Genomic DNA, 18,118 nt, shown 5'->3' with positions numbered 1-18,118 from the left:
GGCCAATAAGTTTGAGATTTTTTTAAATGGTATCTCTCTGAAGTATATTCAGTTGTTCTGGTATCCATCACTGAAAAACATTTGATTTTTCTCTCAATTGAATATGATTGGCAGATTGTAATGGAGTTCTTTGGGCCAGGTTTATCTGTAAGTCTTCTTTTACTTACGACATATGAATTCTGCTTGTAATTAGATCTCATTCCAAAGCAACCTAAATGTTTTTTGGTTCGCACTTAGACCTCCCAGATTCTACTTAGTTATGCATTAGATCCTGAAAATTGAGTGCCCCTTTGGAGAGTACACAGCTACAGAATTGCACATGGTGCCCAATCCAATCAGAGAATTAAGTCTAAAATGTCTTTTTCCCCTACTTCCTTTGGGGTAAGCTAGAAAAAACACTGCCACCTACCTCTTTGTCACGACAAAGCAGATTTAGACCGGTTATCCTTGGTAGGAACTGAAGAGTTAAAAAATGAAGAAACTTTTGAAGAGAGACTTAGCAAAGAATTCTCCAATAAGATTGTTTTTCCGTTGCTTTTCTGTCTGCTGTTGAAATTTCCTGGATCAATAAGGCAAAGTACCTTTTGTTTTCAGTATGTTCTCAAGATCAAGCTCCGAGGTACTGGACAATGTTCTAACTTAGATATTGAAATAGAGAAGATTTTTAGAAATGCAACAATTCAGTTTTATGCAAAGAGGAAGATAATTCAATGAAACAATCTGGTCACAAACATACTGGTATGTTCTAAGTTACTTGAATGCTTGAGCAGTTCAGTACAGTTTCCCCAATGGGCTTGTGGTTTTACATGGTTTATAGTCACATTTTAAAAGTAATAAATTAGCTTATGTAATAGGTATATTCAATGTATTGTTTTTCTTAATCAATTATAGATATTGGCAATGTTTTACTTTTGTAAAGGTTTTCTTTTCCATAAACAAAATATCATGGAAATACACCATTCCATTACATGTAGTAGAAATAATATAAGATTAGCTCACAAACTCTGCACGTGAGATTTCTGTGGTATTAAATTTAAACCGATAATACAGATCATATGATTTACTTGACAATTTATCCTTGGCTATATTGCAATTTTAGGTTGTCAAGAAAGTGAATACAAGCAATATATAAAGTCTCAGATGAAAAGTTATACCATAACATATTTTCCATAACATGGCATATGAATAGGCTTCAAAAAGTACTTGAATGCCTTTCCATGGATTCTGTAGGTAATTCTGTTGCAGGAATGTAAGTTTGATTCCCTTCTTCATAGACTGTTAGTTCAAAGATTGAACAACTTTTGTTGTTCAGCATTTCTCCATTTCTTATTGGAGAATTGATTCTACCAGTATTTTTGTTTTTGAAAAATATTAGGAATTTTTCCAATTAAACACCTCTAAATGATACTCAGAATACTCCTATTAGTTATACAGATGTAGAGCTCTTAAACTGCAAGGCATGTTATTTAATATTAAAGCTGAGAAGGCAAATTGGTTCCATTTTGAGCAATGAAGGGGATGATGGGTAGTGGCTGCCTAGCCGTGTAAAAGAAAAGTAGTGGGGCTCAATATGGCCACAGCAAGGAAGTTCCTTTATCTGTTATCAGTGCTTGCCATGAGTGTTAGAAAGGTCAGCATGAGTGTATTCTATTTGTGGTCTTCTAAGCTAATCCAGAGCTTTCACTTTACAGATAAGAAATGTGATGCCCACCAAAAAACAACGTTTCGGTCAAAACCAAAACAAAACGATGTACCTTACTGTGTCAGTTATTACTTTCCAGATTCAGCATAGAAGAATATAAAGACATTTTTAAAATTCTCACTTTTTTTCTTGAGATTATTTTTTGGCTTTTTTCAATGCCTGTTAATCATGCCAGACTGTATTCATTTTGTTTTCATTTCTGGCATTATGAAGAAACTGAACCTAATGCATCTTTTCATCCTTAATTCCTTCTGCAGAGTTCCTTAAATTTGTTTTTCCTCAGGCACTTCTCTTCACAGTTAGACACTGATCTCTCTTTTAACCAAATGTTTCTCTTCTGCTTTTGGTTTTATTCCTGATCAAGAGAAGACTAGCCAGTACTGTAACACCAAAGGAAAATATATTAAGCTGTAGTAGTTGGGTAATGTATTATGGATTTTGCCTATTGTTAAGTATAAGCCTTTACTTTCTTCCTTTCTTCAATATATGAGTGGCTATGAAATGGCAGAATTCTAGAAAGTCAATTTTTAGAGAAGCTGCAACATAATATTATGAAAAGAAATAGTCCACAATACACTATATAATTATTTATCCTTGGAAAACCTATTCCATACAAACATTTCTGTATGTGTCCACTTAGTGCCAATGATGATATACTGTTCTTGAATGACTTTTTAAAAATCTCAAAGGAGGCTCATATTATTTCTGATTTTAAAGGTCATTTATTTTCCTCTCATGGGGGTGAAGGAGTATGAAAGAAAAAAAATGAGATCACAAGCTTTGAATGAAGAGGGCTGGTCTGAACTTGAGTAGTTTCACATTTAGTTTTTAGTTGTTTATCATAAAGAGAGAGGTGATGCCTAAGAATTCCAAGTTTGGTCCTGTTTAGAAAATTCTGAGCACTTTCAGGCTGAGTATTAGGGGGACACAAATACAATATTCATGATTCACTTTGGAAATGATCCCTTTTCATGCCAACATTTTGATTCCTCTTGGAGCAGAATTAGGCTTTGCTGCTTACAATCTAATCCTGCCATTCACCTTAACTGGTTGGGTAATTCCATCACATCAGACTTAGACTTTGTGGCATAGATCTTTAAGAGGCTTTGCTCATTTTTTAAGAGACATATGGGGTTTTAGCACAACGGCATCATAGGACCTTTGGAAAAACTATATTATTATACTAAAAACGACTACATTTTGACAGTGTTAAAATTAATTGTAACTCCAAAAGCAAAAGTGGAACATATCCAGAAGCTGCAGTAATATTAACATGGTGCCTAAATCCTGGTACTGAATAAATCAATTGGGTAATGAAAGAAGATGCAAATTATCATGCCAGTGTACATTATATTTGGAGAGGATACTTTTAAACAAAAGGTTACTGTCACCGAAGATCTAATGAGTTTTTATTGAAGGGTGCTCTTCTAATAATAAGGGTATATTTAAATGGCTGAGCAAGTATGCTATCAAGGACTGCACATTTTACTCTTAGAGGTACCTTGCATATTAAATATATGAGAGAATATGGTAAGCATTAAAAGTATAGATAACTCAGCGTAAAAGAAGCAGCATATAAATTTGTTTTTGTGATAATTAGAATTAATGATCAGTGTGCCATTTACTACATTTCCTAATAAAAATAATAATTTAGTAAACACTTTCATGTGTTGGAAACTATGCTAAATAATTATTCTGTGTTAGGAGTAGGCAAGATTTTGGAGAAAAATTAGATGCAGAGAGGTTGATTAAGTATCTTGACTGCAGTCACATGGTGAGTAATTGACTTAGTAAGTGTTAAGTAACCGGAAAGACTGAGATTTGCATGCAGGTTTTTTTTTGCTTTTTTTTCACCACACATTGACCCTTTATGGAAAGAACACTAACATAATGACTAAGAAACTTAGAGCTAGTTATGGATTTGCCACTAGTTGGTTAGTATGACTTCTGCCATATTGTTTAACTGGCCTTTAGTTTTCTTTTCCCTATAAAATGATGGGATGAGACAATCCAAGTATGAGGTCTCTTACAAATCTGAGAGGAATTTGGCGTAAAAAATAAAATAAACTTTCTGTAAGTTGCATGGGGCTCAGAGGTAAAGAGTCTGTAGAACTCACATTTTTGAATGATTAATAGCTGACTTAGAAACACAATTTTTTTTTTTTTTTTTGCTTATTAGATAGGTTGAAAATGTCCATCAATTTCTACCCCATTGATGTTTCATTATTTTATTCTGTAAGTCACAGAAGATGATTGGTCTATTCTTCAATGTGTTTCTTCTTTTCTGGGTACATATGAGATACACAAACATTTATTCTTTTGTGCACAGAGCTATAGCTGTAGCATAATTGTGGGTAACTTGCTGGAAAAGTTTGAAACATAAAGAGGCACTTTGTATACCACATTCCTGGAGTCTGAGTGTTTGCCTGCAGATATTCTTTTTCAATATGTGTAGTTAGACAAGCACTAGTGAACCTCAGCTAACTCTGAGGTTCCAGTTAAAATGCAGATTCCCACTGTCCACTCAGAGATGCTGATTCAGTAGATCCGATTTCTGGCCCTGAAGCAGCATTTGTAGTAAGTACCAGGTCATTTTCACATAGGAGGTCTGTGAACCACATTTTGAGAGGTACTGTTTGGGTTTAAATTTGTGTCTCTTAAGCTAGTTGACTACCAATTGGTTGGTGCCCTGGGCCTTTAGTCTTTCATTTTTACTAAATTGTGTCTTGGATTACTTAACAAGTTGAGAATAATTCTTTTTTTACTTATAAGGTTTTTGAATATAATGCCTTAAGCTTGGAATTGCTTCTCTTCTTTTCTCTAGCTAAGGCTTCTTATTTAGGTTTCAGCTTATGGGCCATGTCCTTCTAGAAGGTATTCCTGCCCCACTCTGTTCGTCACGGAGCTCACAGTTGTCGTACCCTGGAGCTGCTGCTTTATGTACTTGTCCACTCTCCCCATTGGCTTATGAGCCTTCTGAGGGCAGGGACGTCTTGCTTTTTGTGACAATCCAGTGCAACATTTCGTAATTGGTGGGCACCCACTAAATATCTGTTAAATGATGATGGATTGAATGAATAAATACAGATTGCTATACATTTAAAATTGCTACTACATGTTACAAGTGTAACTATTGCCTGGAAAACATTAATTTGTTATGTTCAGCACATATTTAATGTCTATTAGAAGTCATCACATAAAATTTAAATATGATGTCTCACTTCTTTGAAGTGAGGGAAAATTTACCTTAACTTATAAAGACAGTGCAAGCCTGTGTGCAATGATACTGTAAGGGAAAAAGGAAAAATGTCAATCTGGGCATTTTTCATTCAACAAACACTAGTTTTTACTTCCCAGTTGGTTGAAGAGTTTACAAGTTTAGCACATATCCTTCAATAAAACTTATCCTCTTTCTTTCACGCATGCTTTTCCTTTTAAATCTCCACATCAAATGATGGTGGTTCCATCCTTTTAGATCTCCAAATTAGAAGCTTCTGCACAATCCTTTATTTCTTGATTATCTTAAGAGTTATGTAAATAGTAGCAAACCATGCTTTAAACTCATATGAAACTAGTAAGAAGCAGGGGAACTGGATTTGGGGCCAGGAATTGCAACTACAGGAATGACTCTCCCACCTGCCTATCATCTAGGAAGGAACAGTCTGCATAGCTAAATCCAGTGGGGCAGGGAGATATATTGTTGTCTACACGAGGAATTTGCAAATCTGGCCTCACATCAAAATCATTTTAGGAAATTTTTAGCACCATCATTCTCTGTGCCCCAACTTTACCGCCATATGCAGGTCTATATTAATTTAGATTTTACAGAGGTAGGGCCTGAAGTTTCTGACATGAAAGGCAATTCTAGGAACTGTTGTTGTATTTGAGATCTATTGTATTTATGAGAGAGGGGAGAGACAAGGTAACAGGGCTTCTAAACAACTGAGATATTTAAAGTTCCTCTGTGAACTTGATTTCTAGTTCCTTAGAAATTCCTCCAGTAGAATGCCCAACAGGGCATTCTAAAGGTTGGTAAGAACTCCTTAGAATGTTAGTCACCCAGGTGACTAGTGTGAATGAGAAAACATTTTATTTTTCTCAGTGAATGACTGGAATAAAAATCAAAAACCTAGAAATAACTTGCTGGTTTACCATCTAGACATGTGTACCAGAGATTAGGGAGGAACCCTGAAAAAGGTGTCCACATGAACTCCTGGGAAGCAAGTCACCCAGCACATAAAACATCAAAACCAATCTGCAGACTAATTCAAGACCTTGCTGACCTGTAGTGCAGGATACCTCAGTTAACCGTCTTGGCCTAGGTCTTAGAAGGGGCAACAATGTAGATTTCTAATTCTGATGAATGCGACCGAGGTTGGGTAGAAAAGGGCTTTAAAAAACATCTATGTACAGCATATTGATCAAATCATATTGATGCTACATCAAAAATTAAAACTCACATTTGGTTCTTTTTCTCTTTCTTCATTAATAGTACCCTTCGCCCTTATTTTGTGCCTGAAAATGTTTCAGGAGCCTCTGATTAGTCTTTCTGCTCCATTGTGGCTCATCCCATCCAGTTTCTCCTGTACATTACCTCCAGAAATAGGTTGGTAAATGTAAATGTGACCACGTCTCTCTCCTGTTTAGCCCTAACCCCCCATGCCACTGGTTAAAAAGTACCTAAATAATTCAACCTCATTTTGCCTGCTATGCTAAGCCCTTTACAATCTGGCTTGAACTAACTCTCATTCTACCCCTTGGCATTCTTTCCCCAAACAGAGTCCAGCCCTTTGAATATCTCATTGTTTCTAGATGTGACTTTTTCTTTTGTGCTTTTTTTTTTTTTTTTTTTTTTTTTTGATATGGAGTCTCGCTCTGTCTCCCAGGCTGGAGTGTGGAGTGCAGTGGTGTGATCTCAGCTCACAACAAGCTCCAAGCTCCACCTCCTGGGTTCACGCCATTCTCCTGCCTCAGCCTCCCAAGTAGTTGGGATTACAGGTACCCACCACCACGCCTGGCTAATTTTTTGTGTCTTTAGTAGAGATGAGGTTTCATTATGTTGACCAGGCTGGTCTCAAACTCCTGACCCTCATGATCCGCCCTCCTCGTCCTCCCAAAGTGCTGTGATTACAGGCGTGAGCCACCACACCTGGCCCTTTTGTGCTTTTTTAGTCTTGTCTTTGGCCACCTGTTGTTCCCTCTGCCTACAATGACTGTATTCTTCTCTAATTGGGAAACTTCTAGTCATCCCTAAAACCTAAATCAGAATGTTAGTAACTTTGAGATAAACTTCCTGATTCCTCTAACAGTCTCCTGATAACTTCTGTCCTTTCTCCTTATTTCTAAGAGAATATCATATACCATTGTTTATTATAGTACTTATCACTTATAGTAATTATAATTACCTGTTGATATGTCTATTTCCATCTTCACATTATAGATTCCTTGAGATAAGAAACTAGGGCATATTTATTTTCAATTTCTCAGTGTTATAATTCATGACACGTGGATTATTTTAAAATATCTATTAGAAAAATAGAGACCATGATTAAATAATATAGATGACTATATTATATAATTTAAGGTAGAGTGGAAACAAAGTATTGTTCCATTAATTAATTTTTTACTTTTTAATTTCTAAAATTATAATAATTTTAAAATTATGTTTAAATCTTGACTCATTATTGACTCCATAATTGAAAACATTGTCCTGAACTCTGAAGGGGTAATACTTTAAGTCTTAGAAGATAAACAAAAATGTACATATTTTAAAATATTAGATTATTTTCTGAAATTAGACGAGGAAATAAGAGAAGCACACTGTCACAGTAATGTTGGCAAAAGGTAAAGAGGAGAAGGGAGGATGGAAAGGATGCTGTGCAGTTATTGACTCAACAGCATTTATTATGCCACTATTATGTTTCAGGCACTGTGTTAGCCACTGTGAATACAGAAAAATACGAAACTCTCCTTTACCAAAAAGAACTCAAGGAACATAAAGGGGAAATGAGAGATATTCAAAAGTATACTTTCTTCATGTCACAATTTTCATGGTTCTGGGCCCTATCATCATCAACCATCAAGTTCTTTGTCTTTTTTCTCAAATGTTCTAAAGCTCTTGAATTCAACTCTTTAGATGTAATTAGTCATATGACTAGCACTTTGAATTTCAGAGTGGCATTTTATTAATAGACATCCTCTAATGTGGGCCAGAGAGTAATCTATCTAGCCTCATAAATTATTTGAAACTAGAATTGAACTATTTAGATATTTCAAATTATTAATAAGCACCTGCAAAACAACCACCCAAAACAGTGACTGAATTCTCATTTCCTGATTCCTTCCCCCTAATTTGACCCACCTGTATTAGTCTGTTTTCATACTATAATTTACAAAAGAAAGAGGTTTAATGGATTCACAGTTCCACATGACTGGTGAGACCTCAAAATCATGGCAGAAGGCAAGGAGGAGCAAGTCACATCTTACATAGGTGGCAGGAGGCAAAGAGAGAGCTTGTGCAGGGAAATTCCTGTTTTTAAAAACATCAGATCTCATGAGACTCATTTACTATCATGAGAATGGTGCAGAAAAGACCCACCCCCTTAATTCAGTCACCTCTCTCTGGGTTCTTCCCAAGACACATGGGAATTGTGGGAGTTACAATTCAAGATGAGATTTGGGTGGGGACACAGTCAAACCATATCACCACCTGATATAGCCATAATATCATAAAAATCAAGTTATTTTTAGTGTAATTGTTTATTATAAAATTACTTATCACTTGCTATATAAATGTAATTTATAATATATAACAAACCATAGAGACATACAACAGTATGGATAAATCTTATCAATATAATATTAAATGAACAGTTCCAAAGTATTATAACAGAGGACATTCTTATTAAGCTAAAACTACACATATGTAAATAAAATTACTTGTCCCTTGCCATATATATTATAAAGTTATATTTAACTATATATAACTCTGTAATTTATATAAATATATAAAATATTACATATAGGTATATATAGCTATAACTGTATAATTTATATTATAACTGTATACAGCAAGGGACAAGTAATTTTATTTACATATATAGGTAGCTTTTAGCTTAATAAAAAGAATGTCCTGGCCGGGCGCAGTGGCTCAAGTCTGTAATCCCAGCACTTTGGGAGGCCGAGACGGGTGGATCACGAGGTCAGGAGATCAAGACCATCCTGGATAACACGGTGAAACCCCGTCTCTACTAAAAAATGCAAAAAACTAGCCGGGCGAGGTGGTGGGCGCCTGTAGTCCCAGCTACTCGGGAGGCTGAGGCCGGAGAATGGCGTGAACCCGGGAGGCGGAGCTTGCAATGAGCTGAGATCCGGGCACTGCACTCCAGCCTAGGCCGTGACACAGCGAGACTCCGTCTCAAAAAAAAAAAAAAAAAAAAAAAAAAAAAAAGTCCTCTGCTGTACTTTGGAATGGAATGGTTCATTTAAAATTATATTGCTAAGATTTATCCATATTGTTTGTCTCTGTGGTGTGTTAATTTTGAGTGCTGTATCATAATCCTTTTTGTGATATTAATAGTTTTGTATCTATTCTGTTGATTTGGGTTGGTTCAAGACTTATACAGCTAACAATGACACCATGAGCATTCCTTTAGATATCTTAGGTAATATATGCAAGAGTTTCTCTTGGGTATACACCTGGGAGTGGAAGTAGTGGTCATCATTTATATAAATGTTGAATTTTGAAGATAATGTCAGTCAAATTGTTTTTCAAAGTGGTTTTACCTATTTATTCTCCCATCAGCAATGTATAAGAAAGCCTGGGGGTCAGGTATGGTGGCTCATGCCTGAAATCCTAGCACTTTGGGAGGCTGAGGCAGGTGGATTGCCTGAGCTTAGTAGTTCAAGGCTAGCCTGGGCAACATGGTGAAACCTCATCTCTACTAAAATACAAATTAGGATGTGGTGTCACGTGCCTGTGCCTGTAATCCCAGCTACTTGGGAGACTGAGGCACAAGAACCTGGGAGGTGAAGTTGTAGTGAGCTAAGATTGCGTCACTGGACTCTAGTCTGGATGACGGAGGAAAATGTTGTCTCAAAAAAAAATTTTAAAAAGCCTACAGCTTCAGTCATCTTCAACTCTTGGTATTAATATATTTTTAATTTTTTATGAATTAAATGAGCATAAAATTATAACTCTTTGCAGTCTTGATTTCATTTATTCTCTAACAATGCTGACCGTCCCATTATGTACTTATTGACCATGTGTTTCCTCTTCTCTGATATGTCTGCACCCTTGATCCCCTACACACAGTGAATTGTTTGTGCTTTCTTGTTGATTTGTAGGAGTTCATTATGCATTCTTGATGCTTATTTGTGTTGATTTTGTGTAATGAAAGCATCTTCTCCCACTTTGTAACTTCATTTTTACTGCATAGTCTCTTAATAAACATTTTAAATTTTACTACAGTTAAACTGACCAATTTTTTAAATCTTTTTTTTTTTTCTTGTTTCTTAAGAAAATATTTCCTACTCTTAGGTCCAGAAGATATTCACATATATTTTCAACTAAGAATTTCAAGGTTTTTGACATTTAAGATCTAAATCCAACTGGTAGCCATTTTCTCTGTCTCAACTTACTGAAAAGTACCATATTTCCTATTGTCTGACATACTATGTTTGTCATTTACCAAGGTTCTGGATATACCATTTGTCATATACCGAGGTTCTAAGCTCTCAATGTTGTCTTATTAGTTTGTCTGACTCTACCAATATAACACTACCTTAATAAATAAATCTTCATTAAAAATACTTAATCTGATAAAATTCCTCCTCCCTGCTATTTCTCAGAAACATTTTAGCTATCACTTGCCCTTTATTTTTCTTTTTAGAATAATATTTTCAAATTCTATAAAAAATGTTTTGATGTTTTGATTAGTATAAAATTTGTAGATCAATTTGTGAGAGAATTGACATCTTCATAATATTTTCTATCTATGAACATGGTATGTTTATCAACTTTTTGAGGATCTTCTTTAACACTCTTTGATATAATTGTATTACTTTCCCCATAGAAATGTTACACATTTTCTGTTTTTTTATAAATATTCAATATGATATTTAAATTGCATTTATTTCTACTTTTCTTTGTACTTGTCCCTGAATTTGAAGTTTTTCTCCTGTATTTCTATATTTGCATTTTAAGACACTAACATAAGAATACATACTTGAATAGTTATTTTATCACCAAATAAGTTAAAGCAGGCTCCTGTCCTTTTGACTTGATGATTTTTTTAAGAATTAAACTGTTTTAGAGAATTGAATTAGAGAAGTGATAGATAGCATTTTGATTAGGTAAAACCAACAATCCTTGACTATTTTTCTTCTACAAATAATACTTTCAGTATTTTTATGGGAAGAGAGATGAAGCAGGAATAAATAAATGCTGTTTAATGGTTTATATATTTTTAAGCACATAAACATTATATACATGGAGAAGGAAAGATGTGTCAGTCTGCTGTTAGATTTCATAAAAATAAACTTTGGCATAGTTTTTGACCTCATTAAGCAATATGGGTTTATAAATTAAGTCAGTATCAATTATGCAAACAGTATATTTTTCTAATAAAATTATATTTATATGGAAGCATTATGTTCTATAAGTGGGCTCACTAAAGATACCGAATGTTTTTAGTAAAGTTAAAATTATGAATCATAAAAATATATAAAACTGAATTATCTTCTTGCATGGTCAGGATGGAAGAATTTTCAATTTCTCATGATTTGTGAATATAAAATTGGCCTTCCTGGGATTTGGATCAGAACTGCTCATGCAATGAAGGCTAGACTCTTATTACACAAATTCATCAGCCATTGCCAACTTTCCAGATTTCTTTTGTTGCAGAAAAGTGGTTGAGAACAGTCACCATAAGGAAATTCAGTTGAGACAGTACAAGAAAATGTGTATACTGGGCCAAATATTTCTTATAAATTGACTTGTGACAACTATACACAAAGTGGGCTTTTTTTTAACCAACATTTTTCCTACTGAGTTTCATGGACAAATCTAAATTCTAATGACTCCACAAATACAACTACAAATAGATTACATTTGAAAGAAAAAGGTTTTGTCTTTTATAATCAGCATGCAGGGTGTGCTAGAAAAGGAAATGTAACCCAAATCATTTTAAAGAAGGAAAGTGTATGCTTGCATATAAATGATCCAAAGTCTTGCTTATAAAATTGGCCTGCGGCAGTACATATATAAAGTCTTTTAACTGAGTATAAGTTTAGCTGCCTTTCAGTTTTTTTCGCTTGTTTCTTTCTTACTTTTACTTTTGGTGGTTTTTTTTTTTTTTTTTTGCTTTTCTGGACAGAGAGTTAATGTTACTCCAACTGGAAGAATTTTGAGTAAAATGGAACACAAAAAATTAATTGAAATGTTAGCAATTTCCGTGACCACAAATGGACTTTCAGTTCATAAAATGTTATCATTAAGCCATGAGAAAAACATTCTCATTTGAAAAGATGAAATCCATTGAAGATAGAATAATCTACATTTACATGTATTTTTACTTTGGTTATATAAGTTTTAATATGAGAAACATACTCTGTTTAGAAATATGGCATGTTTGAATTATTTTTAAATTTTTCTACAACCAATACTTAGTATTACGTCATTCCAAAAAGATCATTTTTATTTTTAAAAAATGCGAAGTAATATAGGAAAATAAGAAAGTTATATAATGTTTATTTGGCTTGTTACTGATTGAATTTCCCCCTGAATAGAAATACTTAGAAGAGGCAGTCCCAGAAAAACATATAACATTTTCTTTTAAATTTAACAGTAAAGAAGAATCATCAGTAACATCAGAAGAAAATAACTTTGAGAATCCAAAGAATACAGGTAATATTCTTCATTAATTTTAAAACCAAATTTGTCTCTTTTGTTAAAGTCTACAATGAAAACAATCTTACATAGGCACAATTATATTAACTTTTCAGATACCTCTATCCCGACAATCGTTTGTTCTCATGAGGACAAGGAAGATTTGGAAGCCAGTAATCAAAATGTAAAAGATGTAAACAGGGAACATGATGAACATAATGAAAAAGAATTAGAGTTGATGGTAAGTGTTCTGGTTGCCACGGTATTAGAGAAGATGAATCCATTTCTGCTTCAAAGATGCTGCAATGCCTGTCTTTCAATAGCTTCAACTAATATAATTTGCAAATGTGAAAGCACAGCCTATTCTGTCCTTGCATCTCTAGCTTGATCAACAAGGCACTTTGATTTCTGTATGTTGCTTCTGGTCTCTGCAGTGGTAAATTAATGACATTCATTTCTTATCTATTTACCAGTGGCTCTGAGTAATAGTTTGTAGGAATTACAGGAGAGGTAGCACTATCCTGATGTGCATTTCTAATCTTTGTGACAAGTGTATACTTAGCACAAATTCGTCTATAAAATGAGAGGGCTGGACTAGAGGATTGTTAGTGTCCTGTCCAACTCTATAAGTCTTTGATTCTCACATGTAACAGCATTTTTTAAAATTCCATCCTTGTGAGAATCTCCAAGTTCTATATCATTGTAGAGTATTAAATTACCAAGTAAAAAGAAAATAGCCTGTGCCATAATTTTAAAACAGGAAACAAATTCAGTACTATACAATTTAGTATTAAATTTGTTATAAATTTCATACTTGGTGAGGATTCAATCTATTTGGAATTTTTTGGGGGGATGGTTTCGATAGCACTTTTATCACAAAGGAAGAAATAGGAGTAAATGAGTCACATAATGCAATTTACCCTTTACTGTATTTGGATGGACCTCATATCATTGGAATACATGGATTCATAATCACCTAAGATGAAAATGACATTTGCCTCTTCAAGTGTCAGTGCTGAAACAGGAAAGAAATAGAGCTCATCTATTTCCCCACATATTCCACCTTTTCTATAGTGATATGGGAGCTGCATCACTAAAGTATGCAATTTACCTTGCACCAACTTTAAGAAACTACAAAGTTGTCACCCATTGTGAGAATTCTCACCAGCTGAAAGTTAACATCGCCATTTTTTTCAAACCACAGAATATAATGAAAGGGTCCTGAAAAATCACATACTTCACCAATACATCTCATTACAATGAGCAGGCTCAAATATAAAAGTTTGTTTAGAAGTTACTGAGATTGTACATCCAATAAATGAACAGGGAGCTGTAATTTAGATGCTAATTTGCTCCATGCTGACGTTAATGCATAAAACAAGCTCTATAATAGATGGAAATACAACCAAATCTGCGGAACCCACAGGCATTGGCTTACAAGACAGCTGTGCAGTTGACAAGTAACATGAGCCTTATGTGAGAAGAAGGGGAAAACGTAAGATTTGCATATAATTATTGAGATCATGCAAATGTCAGTTATGAGGAGGAGAAAAAAAAACCAGGCATCTCACTGTTAAATCCTGACAGTTGGCATCACTGAAGAGCTCAAATACATTTGAGTACCAGTTGGCAGAGGGTCATTAAAACAGAATTTGCAGAGACATTAACTCCCTCACTTTTCTTTGAGTGACGTTTTGCTATTAATAGTTTGCAGAGGCTTTGCAGAAAACATATTAATAAGAGAAACTGTAATGGGGGCACCTACAGCAAGTGTAAATGCAGCAAGGGGCACCCAGGAAGCTGCTCTCTAATTGATTAGCATGGAGCTATCAATGTGTATAGCCTAAGTGAGGAGAAAGTGCAATGACAAGCAAGAATAGTTGAATAATACAATGTGATATTTGGAAGCTGGGAAGGAGAATGACTAATTTGGGCCCCCTTTCTTACTAATCTCATTCCCCAGTCATAGCCTACAAGGATCTCCCCAAAACATCTGGCTTCCAGACTTTATATGAAATCCACAAATGAAATCAGTCAAAGAAATCTACCAGATAATTACAAGCCGAGTTAATAAAACCTATCTAATTCACTGCATATTCAAAATGATCTTATGGTCATTATTTCTTTGTTGTTTTTATCCCATAAGATAAATCAACACTTAATAAGAAACAGAAGTACTGCTTCCAGAGATGAAAGGAATACATTTTCAACAGATCCGGTCAATTTTCCAAATAAAGCAGAGGGTTTAGAGAAGAAGCAAATCCATGGTGAAATGTGCACTGACTTGTTCCAAAGGTCTCTGTCTCCAAGTTCATCGGCAGAAAGCTCCATAAAGGGAGATTTTTACTGCAATGAAAAATATTCCTCAGGAAATGACTGTACACATCAACCTTTAGAGGAAATTACTTCAAATATGGGAGAAATCAGGCCATCATTGGGAGATACGAGTAGTGATGAACTAGTGCAATTACACACTGGCAGCAAAGAAGTCCTGGATGATAATGCTAATCCAGCCCGTGGCAATGGCACAATGCAAATACCTTGCCCCTCTTCAGATCAACTAGTGGCAGGAAACCTTAATAAAAAGCATGAAGGAGGAGCTAAAAAAATTGAAACAAAAGATTGGGGGTGTTTAAGAAGAGATTTCCATTCGGATATATCTGCACATCTCGACAAATCAACAGAAGAAGGATCTTCTAAGGAAGATTATGGCAATGGTAAGGATGATGAAGAACAAAGCATATATTTAGGCGTTAATGAAAAACAAAGAAAAAATTTCCAAACAATCTTACATGACCAAGAAAGGAAGATGGACAACCCTAAAATAAGTGTGGAAGGGATTGGAGCTAGTAACAGAGACCTGACTGCTCTGCTGAGCGAAGATACCACAATCCCCACCCAGGCAATCACAGCAGACATATCTCATTCACCAAGGACAAATGTAAGTTGGGAAGAAGCTGTGTTAACCCCAGAGCATCATCATTTGACCAATGAAGGCAGTGCTTCAGAAGGGATAACTGGTCAAGTTTGTTCACCAAGAACTGGAAATGTTTTGAGGAATGATTATCTGTTTCAAGTTGAAGAAAAGTCAGGTGGGATTGATTCTGAAGATAAGGATAATAGCACACAGCGTAAACAAAGTTGGAATGTTCTGGAAAGTCAGGGAAAAGCAAGAGAGAATAAGACAAACATAACAGAGCATATCAAAGAACAAACAGATTGTGAAGACACGTGCAAAAAAAGAGATAATACGAGGAGTTTGAAAGCTACTACGGAAGAATTGTTTACCTGCCAAGAAACAATGTGCTGTGAACTGTCTTCTCTAGCTGATCATGGTATTACTGAGAAAGCAGAAGCAGGTACAGCCTATATAATTAAGACAACATCAGAAAGTACTCCAGAAAGCATGTCTGCTAGAGAAAAAGCAGTAATTGCTAAGCTACCTCAAGAGACAGCACGAAGTGACAGGCCCATCGAGGTAAAGGAAACAGCGTTTGATCCACATGAAGGGAGAAATGATGATTCACATTATACCCTTTGTCAACGAGATACAGTAGGTGTAATCTATGACAATGATTTTGAAAAGGAATCACATTTAGGTATTTGTAATGTACATGTAGATGAAATGGAGAAGAAAGAAACCATGTCTACGTACAATCCTAGAAAGACACATGACAAGGAGAAATGTGGCACTGAAAATATAACATCCGTGGAAGTATCCTCACGGGTCATTACAGAATATCAAAAAGCAACTTCAAAACTGGATTTACAGTTGGGAATGTTACCAACAGACAAAACGATATTTTCAGAAAACAGAGATCATAGGCAAGTTCAAGAATTATCAAAGAAAACAGACTTGGATGCCACTGTGCATTCTGCTTTTAACTCAGACACCAATAGAGCTCCTCGGAATAGCTCTCCTTTTTCCAAACATACTGAAATTTTGGTGTCAACTAATGAGCAGGCAATTGCTATAGAGAATGCAATTACTACCATGGCTAGCCAACCTATTTCTACGAAATCAGAAAGTATTTGTAATTCAACAAGAGAAATCCAGGATATTGAGAAGCACCCTTATCCTGAGTCTAAACCTGAAGAGGTTTCCAAAAGTTCAGGAATAGTGACATCAGGTAGTAGAAAAGAAAGATGCATAGGCCAGATTTTCCAATCAGAAGAGTGTAGTGTGGAAAAATCTCTAGGGCCAATGATTTTAATCAGCGAACCTCTTGAGAATATGGAAGAAGCAAGGCGTGAAAATAAAGGATTAGTAAGCTCTGGGCAATCACTATGCTCTTCAAGTGAAAAAGAATCTGAGAGCTCTGCTTCTACTAGTCTTCCTGCTGAGGAAAGTCAAGCTCAAAGCAACGAATCTTTGTTTTCAAAATATACCAACTCTAAAATACCTTATTTCCTTTTGTTTCTGATATTTCTTGTAACTATCTACCACTATGACTTAATGATTGGCTTGGCATTCTACCTTTTGTCATTGTCCTGGCTGTCCTGGGAAGAGGGTAGACAAAAAGAGTCTGTCAAGAAGAAGTAACCCCAGCACTACTATTCTCTCTTAAAAGATAAGCTATTTAACCCCAAACATTTGGACTGGTGAATGGGACTATTCATTGTTCAAAGATCCAGTGCAGTTTTTCTCTTGAAGGATCATTTAAAAAGGAACGCGAATAAGTTTGCTCCTTCATATAAGTAATTATTCTATATAGGACCATTATGTTTGGATCATTAAATACCTATATGAATATGAGATCTGAAGCACGTCAAGCTGAAATTAGGTACAGCTGTTGCTCCTTAGCAGGCTATGAAGTTGCAATGCTTCACATCTCTTCGCTACTTAAAGTGCTATTTCTTACATTCATTTCTCTCGCAATAAAGCTTCATTTTTTTCCCTGAGAGTATATAGTTTCCCCTACGGTTTTAAAAAACAGATAAAACATGGACAATGGCAGAAGACTTCTTTGATCTTTTAGTATTGAACATGAAATTTGTATTTAACACTATCATTTATCAGGATTCATTGATCAAATATTTCAACCTTTCATATTTTTAAGAAAACACCCATATACATTGAAATGTAAACTTAAACATATTCTGTTCACTTGAGTGTGACACTGGATGTGCGTGCACACACACACACACATATGTATCTTATACCTTCTTTATAGCTACAAAGTCAGGGCGTTCATAAGCAAAATCTGATAAGACTGAAACAATTGGGAGGTTATCTTTCAATTCTGCAAAATTTTGTGGGTGGCCTGTCTTTAAGCAATGCTTTTCTCCTGTGAGGGAAGACTGTAACACAGCTGAACTATTTCAATGTCAACTATTCAGAATTGAAACTGTATATTAAAAGTTCCACAAGCATTGCTTCAGAATGAATTTGCACCTATAAAGCATAAGGCATTAAATGACAATAAAAATTCCAAGTGGACTATTTGTTCCACATGGTAGTATTTTTGTCTTCAAACAAAGTTTTGATATTTTCTCATTATAAGACAATGAATTATCCCCCAAAGTGC

General features: G+C 35.1%; 1 protein-coding gene across 1 annotated transcript in view; it reads left to right on the top strand.

Annotated features, from left to right (window-relative positions):
• Positions 1-18,028, top strand: part of PPP1R3A (protein phosphatase 1 regulatory subunit 3A) — a 37,416-nt gene extending 19,388 nt beyond the window's left edge. Inside the window, exons 2-4 of the mRNA XM_025380330.1 lie at positions 12,550-12,608; positions 12,707-12,831; positions 14,737-18,028. Coding sequence (XP_025236115.1) covers positions 12,550-12,608; positions 12,707-12,831; positions 14,737-17,133 — 2,581 coding nt within the window. The 3' untranslated portion in view covers positions 17,134-18,028. The remainder of the gene's footprint in view (positions 1-12,549; positions 12,609-12,706; positions 12,832-14,736) is intronic.
• The last annotated feature ends 90 nt before the right edge of the window (positions 18,029-18,118 follow it).

Source organism: Theropithecus gelada, chromosome 3, assembly GCF_003255815.1.
Source record: "Theropithecus gelada isolate Dixy chromosome 3, Tgel_1.0, whole genome shotgun sequence".
Classification (NCBI taxonomy): Eukaryota; Metazoa; Chordata; class Mammalia; order Primates; family Cercopithecidae; genus Theropithecus; species Theropithecus gelada.
Note: the sequence above shows the minus strand (reverse complement) of the source record. Positions and strands in the feature narration are given on the sequence as shown.